General features: G+C 36.7%; 1 protein-coding gene across 8 annotated transcripts in view; it reads right to left on the bottom strand.

The window, feature by feature from the left end:
- Window positions 1–327: 327 nt before the first annotated feature.
- CAMK2D (calcium/calmodulin dependent protein kinase II delta) overlaps window positions 328–17,586 on the bottom strand; it is a 167,102-nt gene continuing 149,843 nt past the window's right edge. For 5 of the 8 annotated variants that reach the window (XM_035546004.2, XM_035546014.1, XM_050710180.1 and 2 more), the window contains 4 exons: window positions 9,991–10,066; window positions 8,714–8,808; window positions 7,299–7,527; window positions 328–2,380 (listed from right to left, as the gene is read on the bottom strand). In XM_035546004.2, coding sequence (XP_035401897.1) covers window positions 2,377–2,380; window positions 7,299–7,527; window positions 8,714–8,808; window positions 9,991–10,066 — 404 coding nt within the window. In that variant the 3' untranslated portion in view covers window positions 328–2,376. Of the gene's footprint in view, window positions 2,381–2,899; window positions 2,950–7,298; window positions 7,528–8,713; window positions 8,809–9,990; window positions 10,067–17,586 lie in introns of all 8 variants that reach the window. The other 3 variants (XM_050710179.1, XM_035545986.2, XM_035545995.2) reach the window with 1 other exon arrangement.

Here is a 17,586-nt window from a genome sequence, read left to right as displayed (position 1 = left end):
TTACACAGTGAGCATACAAAACAGTAAGAAAGCTACAGAAATGTGCAACTACCCAAAACACTTCTAAATATGGACCTACAAACACAAGGTACATGCAAAATCTATCAACAAAGTACTATGTAAACAGTGTATAACTGGGTCCTCAGAAGAGGAAGTTAAGAACTAATCAAAAGACAAATCATGAGAGCAAACATTTGTATTTTCAAATTGCAAATCTGGCTTGTAAGAGACTGTATCTGTGTCTCTGACTTCTTAATTCAAACAGATGCTCCACATTTCCCAGTGCAAAACCACAATTAACTCTGAAATTAAAACGCAAGCACAATGTCAGCAGAAATCACAAATTTATTAATCCTTAAATATATCAATCATTTACCATTATGGCAAGAAATATGTACACTGTGTCCCACGGTAAACTGCAGTGTTCCAAATGACAGAAGAGAAGTGTATAATTCAACTGTGGTGGAGAGAACAAATCACAATTTCCATCTTGGTGTGGAAGACAAACTTGATCTACGGTAATACGCCAACACCACATGCTATGTTAGAAGTATAAAAAAAACCACCCTACAACTAATTTGTTAATTTTAAATACAGTTATGCCACTTATAGCCGCTTCACAAAAAAAAAAAAAAGAAAAAAAGAAAAAAAGAAAAAAAGAAAAAAAAGAAATTAATGAGAAAAAAATGAGGCCATTACTTTTTTTTCACAGATCCCATTGGCAGGTTAATATGGCTCAACACATTTATTGTAGATGCTTATTTTAAATATATATTGTTTAAAATCACGTAATAATTATCAGAGAAGCTTAAATCCATCTACCATACATCCACTAGTAACAACATCAAAATGTTTAAGAACTGCTTTTGATTAGTAATCAACACAGAAAGGTGAAATTATACAAATTAGGAAGCTTTCCCATTTTATAAACTTCAGGCTGTCCAGTTGTAAATTTTCCACTGCTAAAAAGAACATTGATTGAGATACCATGCATGATACAGTGCTGCAGGAAACAGTTAGCCCTGTTGGTAATAAAACAAATGAGAAAGAAAGAACCTATAATCCCTGCATTTTTCTATTAAAAATGGAAGGGAACAAATCTAAATGCTTGCAAGGATGTAGTTCACAGCCGTGTAAAGGAAGCGAAAATAGTCCCTGTCACAAAGTTTGTGTTCTGAACTGACATTGAGCGCATTCCCTTCACAGTGTACAGACATTTGCAGCCAGGGATAAAGAGCCAAAACAAGCTGGTAATGCTGCAGAGATTGTTGTCCTTGATACTGTATGCTGCCTGATGATTTTAATAAACAAAGAGCAGATTGAGGGGGAAGAGGAAGGAGAAACAAATCTGTGGTAAAAGTGTTACAGTTACTAGAAAACTGGTGTAGTCATAATACATTTCCAGAGAAGCAACAGCAACGTTGGAAAGTAAATAAACTCTTCATACTAAGCTTTTAAGGCCTAATACTTCTAGAGTATATTAACCACTGAAGTGGTCTATAGCTTAAACAAAATTTTAAAATGTTTTAAAGACTCCTTAATAAATTTACAATATATCCAAAAAGTGATAAAAATCTATTTGTCTTTATACTTTCATGTTAATCCTCAAAACCTGCCTCTCAATCATCACTTAGTTCCTTGCAATTTTTAATTCTGCTTAATTATCCAATATAAATTTTCATTTAGCATAGTAAGAAAGCAAAGGTAAAGACTTCAAAAGAAAAAAACCTGCTGACTAGCCAGAACATTGACAGTTAATTCTGAAGTGGCCAAGCCAGCAAATGATGAGATTTTTCCAGTTTACATAGACTAATAAACTAAGAAGGCTTCAGCTAGGACAGAGCCAAGATATTAGCACTTCCACATTTATCAGTGATTTTGTCCATCTACATGCTGTAACAGAGCTGCCAGCGGAAATCCTAACCATTCCTACCAGAATGAAAGCAAAATCCAGGGACTCAGGGGAAAAGGAGGAGTCAAAAAACAGTTCTTAAAAAAAAAAAGAGGGTAAAATGTATTTTTTGTTTCTTTTCCTTTTTTACAAACAGGATAGGTTTTAAAGTTGTCTGTTAAAACTTGACATAAATGGAGAAAAGATGACAAATGTATCCTGTATCTACTGCTGTACATCAACTGTTTTTTTTTTGTCTTTTATGCCTTGCTATTTTCTATTTGCATGGAACATCACCTTCATTTAAATGTTAACAGTGTACAGATGGAATACACAGCAAAATGGTGCATCACAAATGTGTTACATGAAGAACCTTCACAACTTCATGCACTCAGAAACATGCATGAAGAGAACAGGATGGCCAAGATGGTAATCAACCAGGTGCGTTGGGTACAGATAATGCAAGAGCGGCGCCGCTGATATTTTTAGCTAGAAGGAAGGAGAAAAAAAAAAGATTGCCATTACTACAGTAACATCACCACCAGTTAACAATACATGCTTAAGTGTTAACCGATACTATTAAAAAAAATCCTTCTACAGATCATTTAATACAATACTGTGAAGAAAACCAAAGGAAAAAAGGGGAAAAAAAGCCCAAATGCTCAAGCAAAGCATTCTTTTATTTTTCAAACCACTTTACCGATCATTTCAATCTTTACAACATGCCAGAGATGGTGCCAAAGTAGAAATTAATCAGCTTCTCAAAGGAGCGAGGGCAAAATTCAAATATGAATCTCTGTTCCAGTTAAACTTACTTCCTTAGCATGTACATTACAGTCACGGCCACAGAGTGAGATTCTCACACAAAAATTGAACTGAGTAACAAAGAAGAGTCAGATGTCATTTACATGCAAGACATGCTAGAGCCACATGTAAAGAAAAAAAGAAAGTTCAGGAACATGTAAGAAAGTAGTTAACTAACTGAGCTTATAATATCGTTTGTATTACCGTAGCATCTGGGGGCTGAAGTCATGATTAGGATCCCGCTGTGCTAGGCACTGTACAAACACAGAACAAACTCTTTACTCAAGTTTCTTGCTGTTTGGTATTTAACTTATGATAGTATAAGAAAGTGCAGTGTGTGATAAAGTGAGTAAATATAGGCCTGGGAATCAAAGGTTTGAATTTAGGTTTAGGAGTCAGTTTCAGGCCCAACAGCTCTTTGACTGTCTATGCAGGTTCACTCTTTGTGTCTATGCAGACACAGTTCTGCACACACGCTAGCACAAATTCTTAAGAACACTGAATACAAAGACAGATTTCCTACCCCCAGTCGGACCACTCAAACAGAGAAAAACAATGGGCAAGACAGAAACCCAAACTTGTTTGGACTGTCTCACAGCAAAAACTACAAATAGAATCTATACATAAACTAAATATACTTTTGTGCTCGTATTCTTCTCCAAGTCAATTATCTGCTACAAGAAATATCTCCATATAGCTATGGCTACCAGAGAGCTCAGTACTGTCTTTAGATTTATGTACTCATTACTGTAGTTCTGAAAACAAGTAAGCTACTGTCCACAGAGCAACTGATTTGACATAATCTAAGATACTATTTGCAAAAGCAGATCAGTGCTGTAATTGCCTTTGCAAGTTTATTAGATTTGAAATTCTTGACTGGAAATTGTGCGTAAGATTATTTTTTTTTTATGACAGAAGTGCCATTATTAACTACTGGGTATTGGTAATAATTAAATAAACAGTTGTAGACTGCATAAATTTCAAACGCAAGAAAAGAAAGGACAGATCATCTGGAACAATATTGTAATTAAATTTCTTACATAGTTTTCCAAAACAGAGCTGCTGGTGTGACAGGTAAAAGTAAATGTGAAGTTCAAGACAGTCGACAAGACAGTCAGGATGGCAAGTTCTGACATGATGCTATGTGGGAATCTACCAGATAAACTTGAGAAGATGGGAATTAAAGAAAGAATACAGAGTAAATCAACTAAAAGAAAAATGATAGCACTTGGGCTGAAAGGGGAGCCGAGGAGATTCAGTAATCTTTGTCAATGACAAAGCAGAAGCAACAGGACTGACCTCATGTAATACATTTAGACATAGGTGGAAGGCATTATAAATATGGAGGAAAACAGGAGTCTCGTATGAGAAAAACCAAATGAGCTTAAGGTCTGGGTAATTCAGAAACAGTACATGTAATAACAGGAAGTACAAAGCTAAATGCTCAGGAAAAGTTTCTACATAGTCATTAGTTGGAAATAACAGTTGCGGATAAATACATGGCTGTCTTAGAAGATTGGCACATCTGCTAATATAATGTAAACAACAAAAGTGCAAAATCATGCCAGAAGACAGGAGCCGTGGCACTTTCAGCAGGGTAAAGAGAGAAATTGTGAAGTTAAATAAAAGCCTTGACCACAATTATATGCAGTATTTCAGAAGGACTCAAGCTAGTGCAAAGCCAAACCTCAAACCAGAAAAGACATGTTGGAGAGCTATCAAGGTAGCTTGGAAAACAGAGATCCTATCAAACAAAGCTAACCAAGGCAGCATTGTTTATTTACCCTATGAAAATAGGAGGTGAGAAGTGATCTGATCACCCTTTATATAAAATATCTCGTCTGCATATCTATCTACCCAGTGTAGGAGAACAATGATGACATTAGAATAATCAGGAATACATTGCGTATGACTAAAATTTAAGGCTGGAAAGTAACCAGCAGAGAAATGGTATTTTAGGACAGTAATAATTAGCAAGTTGAAAAAAAACCCAAACACCTCTCTGAATTTAAGATGGGAGTTAGGTAAAGGATTTATACGACGTTGCTGCCAGCACTACATAGGATCTTTCTAAGGCTATACTACAATCTCGGAGCATCTCTCCTTAAGCCTTAGTCATGCCCTAAGGTGCTGAGCCATTACTTCTCTTTTGTGGCCTTTTCGTTTTGAATACATTCTCACAATCCTAAAACTTCCTGTCTGACCGTCAGAACACGTTCAGAACACCCACAGACATAGACACAACTGTGCAGGCTCAAAAAAATCATGTCTCAGCTTCTTTTCCAACCCCTTGCATCCTTAGCAGTCCCAGAAATCCTTATTCTTGGACAGCATGAGCAGCTATAAAGAACAGGCAGTACTTGAGTCTGAAATACTGTCACAGCTTCTGTGAGGAGTATCTCAGATTTGTATGGGCAACCGTATTCCCATGAGATTTGCGTTTTGCAGACTCTGCAGCAGCCAGATGCACTGCACATGCCCTTTATATTGCAGAGAAACAAACTTTGGTGAGCACTTGCAGGAGCAGTACATGTCACAGGATGCAGCAGCCCATCATACATGCTATACGTTACATGAACAAGTACTGAGGCTCCTGTTAAAACACTAACTCAAACAGAACAAGCTGCAGAATATGCAGATATAAAGTATAGCTCCATAAAGTATTATTAGAAATATTATTGTTAAGGAATTGTTAAGCAAATTCCATAATCTTCCATGAAAATAGCAATACGATGGGTATTTTGTTGCCCCCTGTTTCTGGCGTCTAAGGATAAGTGTAGTAAGTTACCTTGTTCTTTTCTCTTAATTGTTATCTCTTATCAATATGTTTAGGTTAAGAAAGCTAAAAAAAAAAAAAAAAAGATACCTCCCCCACCTTCCAAATGCTCTCTTTAATCTTGGAGATTAAATAATACCCTAGTCCAATTCCTGTCAGTCACTTACAGACTTACTGTAGACAGACACTTACTATAGACACTTACTGTCCAGGGTGCACCAGAAAAGGTGAACCCATTTAACTTATGCTTTCTGGCTCTACATATATCCAGGTCAGATCCCTTGAGAAAAAGGTCCATTATTAAAACATAAAAAAAAAATCTGTAATACTTCATTTCAGGAAAACATAACTACTCTATCAATATTATCTGTTTAAACACTGGCAGTGCAGCTGGGATGTGAAAAACAGGACGACATGGTTCCTGCTCTCATTGGTTTCCCATTTTTAAATAAAATACAATAGCTATTGCTAGGTAACCAAATTACCTTCTTCCTAAATATATATATATATATGTGTGTGTGTGTGTATACACACATTTCATCCTCGATGAAGTTTAATACTTTGTTCTATCATATTTAGGTAGTCCTGTGTGGAGCCATAAGTTGGACTCAATGATCATTGTGGGTCCCTTCCAACTTGGGATAGTCTATGATTTTGTGTTCCTTACTTAACTGAATATTATTTCATTTAGGAGGATTATGTTGCAAGAAGTAAGTTATGGGACAAACTGAGGTTAGAAAGATGAAATCTAAGCTCTTATCATCCACACTGGCAAATTCAGCCATTATCCGCATTAAGACACCCCATATAAATGTAATTACATCTTATACAGAAGGCTTGCACCTGAGCAAGCTAATACCTACGTCAGTGCTACCTAACTGGGAAATGGTCTAATATAAGTGTGTCTACTTAAAGAAGTCAACCAGCTTGGGCTCCGAGAGACAGGGTAGATTAGTGAAGACTGAAAGCAGAAAAAAGGAAAAGGACTTGAGCAGAACCTCTTGAAGAAACTGTGACTTTCATTACTGCAACTGTGAGTGTGCTGTAATTTACACTGCTGAAATCTGGCTCAAGGAATTCAGCTTTGTGCTCACTGAGTCACAGCATGATTCTGAGGGTATGAGAGGGCAATCAGAGATGTCTGAATGAAAGAAAACAGATAAATGATGACAAGAGAGATTTCAGGCTTACCCACACAGGTTTAGTAACTATCAGACAATGACTGTTCAGCAGTCAAGCAAAGGGAGTGTAGGAAAAGAGGTAAGACAGTGATAGGTACTTGTGCAACTTAATTTATAAAGGAAATACATAAACTGGCTCAAAATCAACTTGCAAAGAACATAGCTGGGTCTGAGTGAGTAGAGGTGGTTGGGAATCACAGAAAATGTTATTCAAATGTCAGTTTTTCAGAAAACAGACACTGTTTTTCCTTGAAATTTTCCTGTCAGCTCTAACACCTCTATGTATCATTTTTTTTTTCCTCCAGGTCTTCCTAAAATCCTATTTCAAGTTTTACAGTCCTATTTTGCACGACTTGTGTCAGGCCTTATCTATATTAAATCATTTTTCTCTTCAACCTCTCAGCTCAGGGACAGAGCTGGATCTGTGGGCATCACGGTTGAAAATAACAACAACAAGGCATTATCTTAAAAAAATATTTGCACAAATACTACAGGCACACTACTGAATATAATGCACACTGCATAAATAACCACAAAAAATTACACTATCAAGAGGACAGTTTCATAGTTTTAAGGCCAAAAGCAGCTATTAGACTATCTGGTCTGATATACATAGTTTAAGCTTGTGGTCTGAATTGTTTCTTACTTGATGGGTACTGTTGGTGACCCTGAACGGTGAAAGTGAACATTCTGCCATTTGCCGTCACGACGGTGCCACACCCGTGTTTCCTCTGACTGCATTGTCTTTGGCATCCCACTTCCATCCATGTACTGCGTGAGCCGTATATATGCAATGCAAGCAGCATCGTCACCCACAAGGTGGACATGAGGATTGAGGATAATGGTGTGGATTGGCTTATTACTTTTGGATAATGCTAGGAAACAAATATACACAACACACAAACAAGACAAATTAAATTTTCTCTATGTAAGCCAGAGTAACTCATCTCACCCCATCATACAAAATCAAACCATCAAGCTTAGCAGGTACAAGGCAATAATCTCTGTTTACTGTTAATCATTACTGACAACTAGCTCAAATACATTTGTAGAAATGGGCACAGTCACAGCATAAAGTATGCTGTCCTCTTTCCTGTATGAGAAACAATCAAATGTTTTAGAGTATGTCTTATTTATCCAAGCAGGGGCCAGACAAGTCTCCGTAACCATCCATACACAATTATTTGACCGTGACCAATTCTAGGGCACCTTAAATAGCAGCATTTTATAGTGATTGATATACTATTATATGTAACTTCCTCCTCTTTGATCTGGCAATAAGTTTGTTGGAAGAACCTCAATAATTAGTTTCTTAACACTTGTAGCAATAACTGCTACCTTTTTTAATACCTTTTTAAAACCTGCTTACAAAAACAACTGAGTAATTTGACATGTCCTATTTCTAATCTGCTACCTTCATTGAAAATGTCCAATTGGGTTCCTGGTCATATTTCAGTACAATCATCCTCCAGGTGACATGTTCTATACAAGTGTTTGGAGACTCTGGGATGAGGTGCAAGCTGCCACCAGGTATTGTGCATGGCCACACAAGGCAGGGCCATTGTCTCATTCAGATAATCTGCTGATCAGATCCTCAGCAGTATAGACTGAGCAACATCTTCCCCAAAACAGCATGTAGTAGCAGTTGTTATAAACTCACTGTAAGTGTTGATTGTTACTTGCACTCATACTCTAATCACGATTTAATGATTATCCTTTTAAGTATACTTGCAGCATAGCATGATGTACTCTTTTTTGTAACCGAAAAAATCTTATAAGAATTATTTATGTTACTATTTTATTACATATTTATTTTATACACCTTAATTTTCTCTCCAAATACCTGAAATTTTCTTCAACTTTCCAAGGTGCTATATGACGTATGAATGAGTGCAGCAGAAACAAACAAAAAAATCATACATAGCCAAACTCCAAATGAAAAAAACAATGTCTCCTTCCCCTGCAATCAATCAACTCCTAAACAAAAATGCTGCTTAGACTGGAGAAATACATTCACAAGGGACAGATGAAGATATACAGAGATGAAAATGGAATGTTTACCATTTTCAAAGTAAAAACGGTGAAAGTCCATCCCTTCTACTAGATTACCCAAAGCTTCAGGTTCAAAAGACGTAAGGCCTGGATCACAGATTTTTCTGTGGAGAAGAGGAAATTCTGTAATAAACACATGCAGTTACGTAGCACAATGCTGGACTGAACTTTCTAAATGTTTCCTTTATTCTTATTGAAAACTTACTTACATATAACATTGTACTGGAAAAGAACATAATTTAAACAGGGAGCATTAACGGAGTTCTGGTTTCACCTAAATCAGTAAATTTGGCAAGCTTACGTCAGGGCTACTAGATTTCACATCAGTCGCCATTTGACCAAAAGAAAGATTGCCAAATATAGCCACACAAGACAATCCTATGACAATTTATCACAAGTTTTCACTTGTGACTCTGGAAACTGCCTCAGCACAATCCAAAAATTATTTTTCATGTCTCACACCATTGTTTAGGTAAGATTTTATATGTTTTTAATCTAATAAAACTTAGACAAGAATTCAAAATAAGTTTCTACTTGACATTTGTACAACACAGGTTTTAGTGTGATCACACCAAAGCGTTGGCAAATCTTTAAATGGGAAGAGCAGTGTCACTGTTGACCTGCGTGGCTTGTGCTTCAACAGGGCAGAATCCACCCAGAGAAACACAGGAGCCCAAATGCAATGCTGAGAAGTGTTTTCCTCTGCTTCTTTTTTGACTTAGGAGGAGTGGGGAAGCAGTGATGAAATTGTGCCTTTGCACAGAAAAGCCAAGAGAGAAATCAGTCAACTTTCCCTCAGCAAATTCTTGCACAGAAATGCACAGTGCTCAGTAGAGACTGGTGGAGCCTGAATCCCACATGGTCCTTCATGCCTTAAAGCACACATGGGATTCTAGCTACTATCAGTCTCTACAAGCACTGCAGTTTTTCTGTTAAAATAGGTTTCCACTGTGTTTTCTGGACTGGATATCAAAAACGTGACTTTATTTTCATATACCAAGATAGGCTACTGCATATTTTGTGTCAGTATGATGATCCTGTCTCGGCATAGCAGTACCTCAGATTTACACTAGCACCTCCTCTGAAACTGGCATCCAGGCTAGTGTAAAGCTAAGACAAGGTGGCAACGAACAACTCCTATGTCTCTTGAGGGTATTTGAGAATAATCTTCAGCAATACATAAATACAAACACACACACTTGTATTTGCTTATTTACAAATACATTTTGAAACGTACTTTGAGATACATCCACTCTCCTCCGTCTCTCCAAAATGAGAAAACTTACGTGTAAGCTTCAAAGTCCCCATTGTTGATAGCTTCAATCAACTGCTCAGTAACCTTGATAATCTCCTGCTTACGAGCTAGAGAGAGATACAAACACAACCCTTAAAATGGAAAGTAAAGTGGAAGGTGACAGCTGAAAAGCTGTCAGAACAACAGCTGTAACAAAGGTACTGTCATTCTTCAGCTGGTACAACTGCCTTTTCTCTTCCTTGTCTATGATCAAAGGGCACTATGTTATATTACTACTATACATTATTTTGCCTTCAGCATTCACAAAGAAATTAAACAGTAAGGATCAATCTCCTTTCCTATCATGGATTTAGTCTTCTTTCTGTCACTGAAGGATCTTCTGTTTAAAAAAACAAAACCAAACCAAACCCAAATCTCCAGCTCTTTTCTTTGGATTAAAGGAAGCTGATGATTGCTTTACAAGTGATGGTCTAATGTTTTAGTTGCAGATGGGGCCTTTAGCTGGTAAGCATATAATGATTTTCAGAAATCTTTGTAACACCTGGTGTTCACTTTGCTTAAATGTACACATTTGGCCAAAGAGGAATTCAGACCCTAAGCCTATAATCAAGATCCCCTGGTGCAAAGCTCGTGGATTACATATAATGCCTACACACCCACGCAAGTCTAATTACAATACAGTGTCTCTCAGCTCTTGACTTCTGTGACTGTGACTATCTTTTGCTTGCAAAATGTGTAACATTTACATTACAACAAACCTCAATCAGATCATTTGGGACTATTACAGTACAACTACTAACTAATACTAATAAAAGCTAAATAGGAACAGAAGAATAAAACATTATTAACAACAAGCAGAATACATATTTTTCCAGTAAGAATATTCAAACTTCCAACAGTTTGCAAATGCCTCGATTTCAAAGGCAAAAGTATGTGAAACAGTTTCTCCTTGATCCATCAGTAAAGAAAAGATCACAGGTCATTTGCTAATGTTGATAGGACTTACACTACAACAGTGCACAGTAAAAAAAAAAAATAAAAAAAAAAATCCTGAATCCTGCACACGGTATGATCATTGGTAACACCAGTTACTCTACGAGGGCTAAGTACTGATACTTTCAGAAGATGGAAAACCTCATTGACTACACTTTGAAAACTGACTTAAAGTTTGCTTTTTTTTTTTTTCCTAGGAAATGAGATTTATAATTTTGTACTTTACATTCGTAATTTGAAAACTTCAACCTTACACTGATAAATTTCAACCAGAGTGGCACTGCTCTCAATACAGATTTTTATGAGTTTAATGCTAAGGAGGTAAGGGAGAGAGATTTTACTGGTACATTTTCAAGGATTTAACATATGTTCAACTATTCATTAAACCTCAGAAAATCAATTTGGAAGACTAAGCTTGAAATAAAAAGAAAATTAAAATGTTGGCAACCAGGCTTTAGTAGATCTCATACAAGCAATAGCTTTAATTGTCCTGCACACTCCTACACATGGATTAGACAATTCACACACACACTTGTTAAGTCCAAAGTGCTGAGGCAGTTCTCATTCTTCTTCAAAAAGAAAATGTGGGGGAGCATATGCAGAATGTAAATCTCCAGTGCTGTACTGCAAGAACTGGCACCATGGTGTTAGACCCTCATCATTTCTTTTATGCTCTGCCATTCTGCATTTAAGTGCACACCTAATGCTTTCAGATAGAAAGCATCAAAAAGAAACCAGAAAGGAATGAAGTAATGGAGAATAACTGGATATAAATGTCCAGTAAGACTTTTTGTGAGTAGTTTTTGATTACCAGACAGCATGCTGGGTAAGCATATTTAGTGTACAAATCGCCTTATTTTTTCACAAATATTGTGGAAACAACAAAGAATTTTAATGAAGAGATCTTTTTGACTGTAGATCAGCAATGGCTCTACTGTCTTACGCTCAAACAACACAGAAGAAACTGTGGACGTTGTGTTGCATTGTCAGCACAAGCCAAGTGGTAGGATGGTTGACTAAGAAATAATGGTGCAGTGTTCAGAGAGGCTGACAAAATGAAAGCCAGAACATGCAGACTGCATGCAGGGGGGAAATCACTAGTTTTACATGCTACATCTCATATGCATGTAACTCAACTAAAGGATCTGATTAAATAACCTGGTAACACATTCCAATCAGAGATTAGAAAATCACACATTATTAAATCAGACAGTGGAAAATGAGGTAAAATTTCTGATGAGCTGCTACACAATCCTGAGATCATGTTATTGGGTAACTGTTAGACCAGTGTAAGCAATGAAAGTGTTTGTAAAGGTACTGTAGTTTCCACATGCAAGAGACAAAACCAGATGGCCATCTTGTGATTTCACTTCACTTGGCTAGTGACAATTGGCAATATTTCCTTTTTGACTAACCTCAATCATTTCTTTTCCAAGTGTTATCATGACAAGTCCCCAGTTAACTTGCATACTACACATGCTCTGACAGGGAACAGCAAAGAACAGGGAACATCTGAATATATAGACAGCATTCTGTGAAATAAACTGAGAGGCTGATTATTTTTATTTTTTATTTTTTAGATAAATGGTGTGCAACAACTCGATTTAGTTACATAACTTCATTCACTAGCACACCTGCTTGTGCCTTTGGTAGTAAAGAGTTAAAATCACGTGAATGCAACCTTAATGATCCTATGACTCTATGAATGACAGAAGTTCCTTGCTGTGACCTTTTGAGACTTTGAGACTTGATTTCAATCTGAATGTGCAGAGAAATCTTTGCAAACATACATTTAAAAATATTTTGGGTCAATAAAAATGTATTTTAAAACATATATTTGATGTACTGAATTACAAGATTTAATTCAACATCAACCCAAGAAAGGAAAAATGGAACCATATTGCCAAATTGCTTTTATTCTGTTGTTTCTCCCAAAATTAAATTGCAGTGGAATACAATTTCATGAGGCTTTCTTATAGAAGCCACCTAATATTACAGAATAGGTTCCAGCACAGTTTCTCTGGGCAGTACTAACAGTTAGTAGAGCTTAGTCTGCTGACTGATCCATGGAGTATGAAGAACATCCAACAGGAAGCTCTACACGCTGGCAAAGTAAGTAAATGAGATTAAACGCAGCATCACTGGCTCAAATCAACCACCGACCGACTCCAGCACTAGCGTCAATTCTTCCAGTACTTGTGGAAAACTTTGCAGTTCACAATGGGGACTGTCAGAAGCAGAACAATGCTGCCAAGTCATTTGCCTTCCAACTCATCTCTCAAGCTTTCTACAAAATTCCAACCACCACATGAAAGTCTATGCAAAAGCAACTATGCTACTCTTTCCTTTCAGTAACACACAGACGATTACAGTTGTATATAAGCAGCCCAAGAAAACCAGATTTCTTCTTATTCAGTGGTATGCTATGCAATCTCATAGGCAGAAAGTGACTAAAAGCCAAAGGGGCAGTGCAATTCAAAGACTGGAGTTCCAATAGGATTTACCCTCTGTGCAAAATCCCCCTCATTCTCGGCATTTCTCATTTGAAAGCAAGAATGAACATTACAAGAAAAAGATGGCCAAGAAGGCAGCAATATGAAATTTTATACTTTTTGCGTAGGTATGTGAGTGGGCAGAGAGAGACAGTACAAATACAGAGCAAATGTATTTTAGCCTATAAATATGTTGTTTAGGAAGCTGAAGTTTAGCCTGGGAGGAAAGAAGAGAGAGACAGGAAGGGCAGGGAAATGGGGAGAACTGGAATACTACAAGCAGAAAATTGGAAGGAGACTGAAAACCACGAAGAGAGGAGGAGGAAGAAAATTCAGCTGTTGCTTGGTGAACATGTGAAGCAAATCAAATGCTTTTTTTCTTAGTGCAAGGGAAGAAACTGGAGGGCACTGGAGATGAACAGAGGTGAAATGGATATTGGTAGGACAGAAATAATTACCACCTATTAAAGTGGGAAGAAAATTACCAAATTTTCCTTATAAAATTGATGGACTCTGTGTAATGTATGCTTTTTCAAACCTCCATTTTTTTCCCATCTAAACACGCTACAAACTAGTCAAGGACAAGCGAACAAACAAGGCAGCAGGGAATGGGCATCTGGCCAGCTCCCATCTGCCAAATAACTGTCACTCACAATCACTGTTTTCATTTGATCATTATTTTTTTTAAATCTAATAAACTTTGCTTGTTTTGAATTCTAGGAGAACTATGTTGTTTGATGTACAGTGGTGATTTGATTCTACTATACTTTTTAATGTGCAGCGTGAATTCCCTAATTAAAGTACCTCAACTTAGGTTAAAGCAGGTCAGAGATCAGTATGCTCTCTCAGTGCGATGAGATAATCAGACAAAACCAAAAGGCATGGCTTCGCTGGCATTATAAGCTGTGTGTGTTACAATTCCACAGAGTCCTACAACTTTTTCTGCATGTTCAGATTTTTATTTAAAGAATCCCCTATTTCAGTTATACCTCAGGTAGCACTGACTTTGTATACAGGACAAGACCGTAATATTTGCTAGCACTAATTCCATGCTAAGGACAGATTGGTGTCAACAGAAATAAACAAGAACCCCAGCAGCACAATTACAACTCTCACTGCACCTTTTTAAAACAAAAGGGGCAAAATGAAATCTGAAATGAACTATATGTAAGCATAGTTACTACAGGGGTAGTTTTCAAATGCCTATTTCCACAGAGTGATATGCTTTGGGTCAAACTCACTTACTAGATGCAAAGATATAAGCTCATCCACGCTGTTAGTGAACTGCATCAAAGGACCCAAGGAAAGGAAGTATTCTATAAGAATAATGAAATCACCAGTCCAGTGTTGCATTTCCTAAGCCATAAAAATAATCCTTTAGTTCAGGTGCAATGATCATGGTTTTAAATGGTGCTTTTTAAGGAAAAGTGCTTAATTATTCCTTCCCTTTAAAATATCATCACATGTTCAGAGTGCTTCAAGGGCCGTATTTAGCCTTATGTTATGTAAGGGTTCTATAGTGTCTGGCAATGGTTTTCTATGACGTAAAACTACACAATCTCTGTAAGTGAAGGATTACTTAGCAAAAATAAATTCAATGTTTTTAAAATAACCGAGGTGTGAGGAAACACGTTGTTAAAAGAAGTCAGAAGGTGCAGAGCCATTTCCCTAAAAACTAATGACAAAAAAGACTGCAGATAGTGTAGCAGAAAGCTAGCATAAAATGGCAAACTTCTGTGGAAAGGTTGGTAGCTTTTATATCCTTTGCTCAGAATATGGGTGAAGTAAATCCATTAAAGAAAAGACCATGGACCTACTCTCTAAATATAACCTTTACCCCTGTAGGGATAGTGTGTTAAAGTCATAAGGTATTAATGGTTCAAAAAAAAAAGTATGACCCCTGCTTTGGCAAGTGAGTAGGTACATGACTAATACAAAGGCAGTTCAAACAAAAATATTATGAAGAACAGTTATAAAAAGATCAAATAATAGGAAAAGAACAGAAGAGAACATATTCTAACATTGACTAAAATTATTTCTGCAGCAGTGCTGTTGTACATAAATTGACTTTAAATAGGTTATGAACCTTTAGGCGTGTTTAACTATTTTTTCTCTCACTCAACTACAGGGTAGGGATAATCTTTCATAATTAAAGAACACCATTAACACTAATATCTAAAAAATACAAAATAAGTATAAACAACATTTACTCAAAAAGCATCTAACACTATAAATGCGTTAATCCCCAGTGCAATCCCCTAGCTTGTGAAATAAAGTACCACAGAACAAAAAAGTTTAAAAAACAAAAGCAAAACCTTATTCTTGAAGAAAATTATGGGGCTTTTTTCCCTTCCTGTAGCCCCAAGCAATGTCAGTAAATTCACTCTACAAGAATCACACACGAATAACAAATATTTTTGGTATTTTAATTGTGGAGAGAAGGTGTAGAATAGCAGTGAGCTGTACATGTGTGCAAATGAAGTCTTCAAAATACATATACCAGAAACTACATGTTTTGTGAAACATGGAAAAGAAACCTTGGTAACTGAAGACCATTTTACCCATGAAATTGTTCAAAATTAACACCAGTATGTTTGTTCTGAAAAAATATTTTTTCAAGTCTTTATGCTTCATTCAGATAATGGAGTTTCTTTCTACTTTCATTAATCCTCTACATGATTGACTACCTAATTACAGTATTGGAATGGTTATTAATTAACCCCCACTGATTTTACAGGAATACTCAGGTTTTGTTGTTCCTTGGCATATTTCTTTTAACACAGAATAACCCTAGGAACAGCCATTATACAGGCAAAGCATAAAAATAAAGCTCATATATTTTTGGTCTATCAGAAGACAGCTTCTTATCAAATAAGCACAGTGCAGACAGCACCCGCAAGAGGGCCTGTGAAATCCATAGCAAAGACCAATCACCCCCATCTTTCCATTAACACCCAAATCAGGGAACTGCATGCTCCTTACTAAAAGTTTTCTTTGAAACTGATAGTGATGAAATCCCCGTTGAGGAAAGTACCTTTTCAAAAGAATGAGGTAGCTGGTTTATAAGTTAGCATGTGAACTTGGAGATGATTAAAATGATTCTGCTTCTTGCCCACATGTTGTTTCTCAAGAATAAAATCATTCAAACTTTTCAACTCAGTACTCTTAGCTGTATATCTTTTTACACATCATATTGCATTAACCTCACAACATTTTGGACAAGTACAAATACAGACAAGCAATTTTGTTCTCCCAACTCCCCTCCCTTATAGTCAACGGAAAGAAAAAAGCACTTTCAGGGCACAATCCATTTTACCCTAAAATAGATGTCTAAGATAAGTGTGACTCATCTGACCTATTTGCATTGACTATAAAGGGAGTCTAGACAACTAGCTCCCATATAAATAACTACACTGTAGATGTCCAAACCTGCGGAGACAAATCCTACCCATTATGCTACCATTTTAATACAGAACAGTCCTTACCAAGGTAACCTTGGCTTTCTGAAACTGAATAACACAATAAGGACCTACATTAATTTCTTATCAGAATATGGTACCAGCAAACAGCAATCAGATGAAAAGCATACAGCCGCTAATACTATTTCTATACTCTGAAGTTGAGCAAAATTTGGGGGGGGGGGGGTCAATGGAAGAGACTACAGATTTTCTTCGTGTTGTATAATGAACTCTGGTTATATGGATGTACCAGATACATCACTCAGCTTTACATCGTGCACTGCTACCCTAGAAGCAGAGAGGAACACAACAAGTGTCACCAAATGTTGTACAGAATCATTCTATTCACACCAACGCTTGAGAATTCTCTGCTGATAATTTCTCATATAATTTATTCCACAAATAATCCAAGAAACTAAATTTCTGTGAAGGAAAAAAAGCAAATATGCGACAAACGACAGATTGAATCTTAAATGTACATGAAAAACACCTAGATCCTTCAATGACAAGCATGCTTCAGGGGCTTTATTTTTCAACAACTCTATCAAAATTTAGTGCATGTAAGATCAGAGTTTACACCTCAGCCCACCTCTTGTAGTCCAAAATACCTTAAACTTTGATTTTGAATACAATATTTGAGTTGTCATCTTGTGAGTAACACCTCATTCCTAGTGCCTGTTGATT

This window comes from Cygnus atratus, chromosome 4 (assembly GCF_013377495.2).
Source record: "Cygnus atratus isolate AKBS03 ecotype Queensland, Australia chromosome 4, CAtr_DNAZoo_HiC_assembly, whole genome shotgun sequence".
In the NCBI taxonomy this organism is placed as follows: domain Eukaryota; kingdom Metazoa; phylum Chordata; class Aves; order Anseriformes; family Anatidae; genus Cygnus; species Cygnus atratus.
The sequence above is the reverse complement of the archived record's forward strand: the minus strand, read 5'-3'. Positions and strand labels throughout refer to the sequence as shown.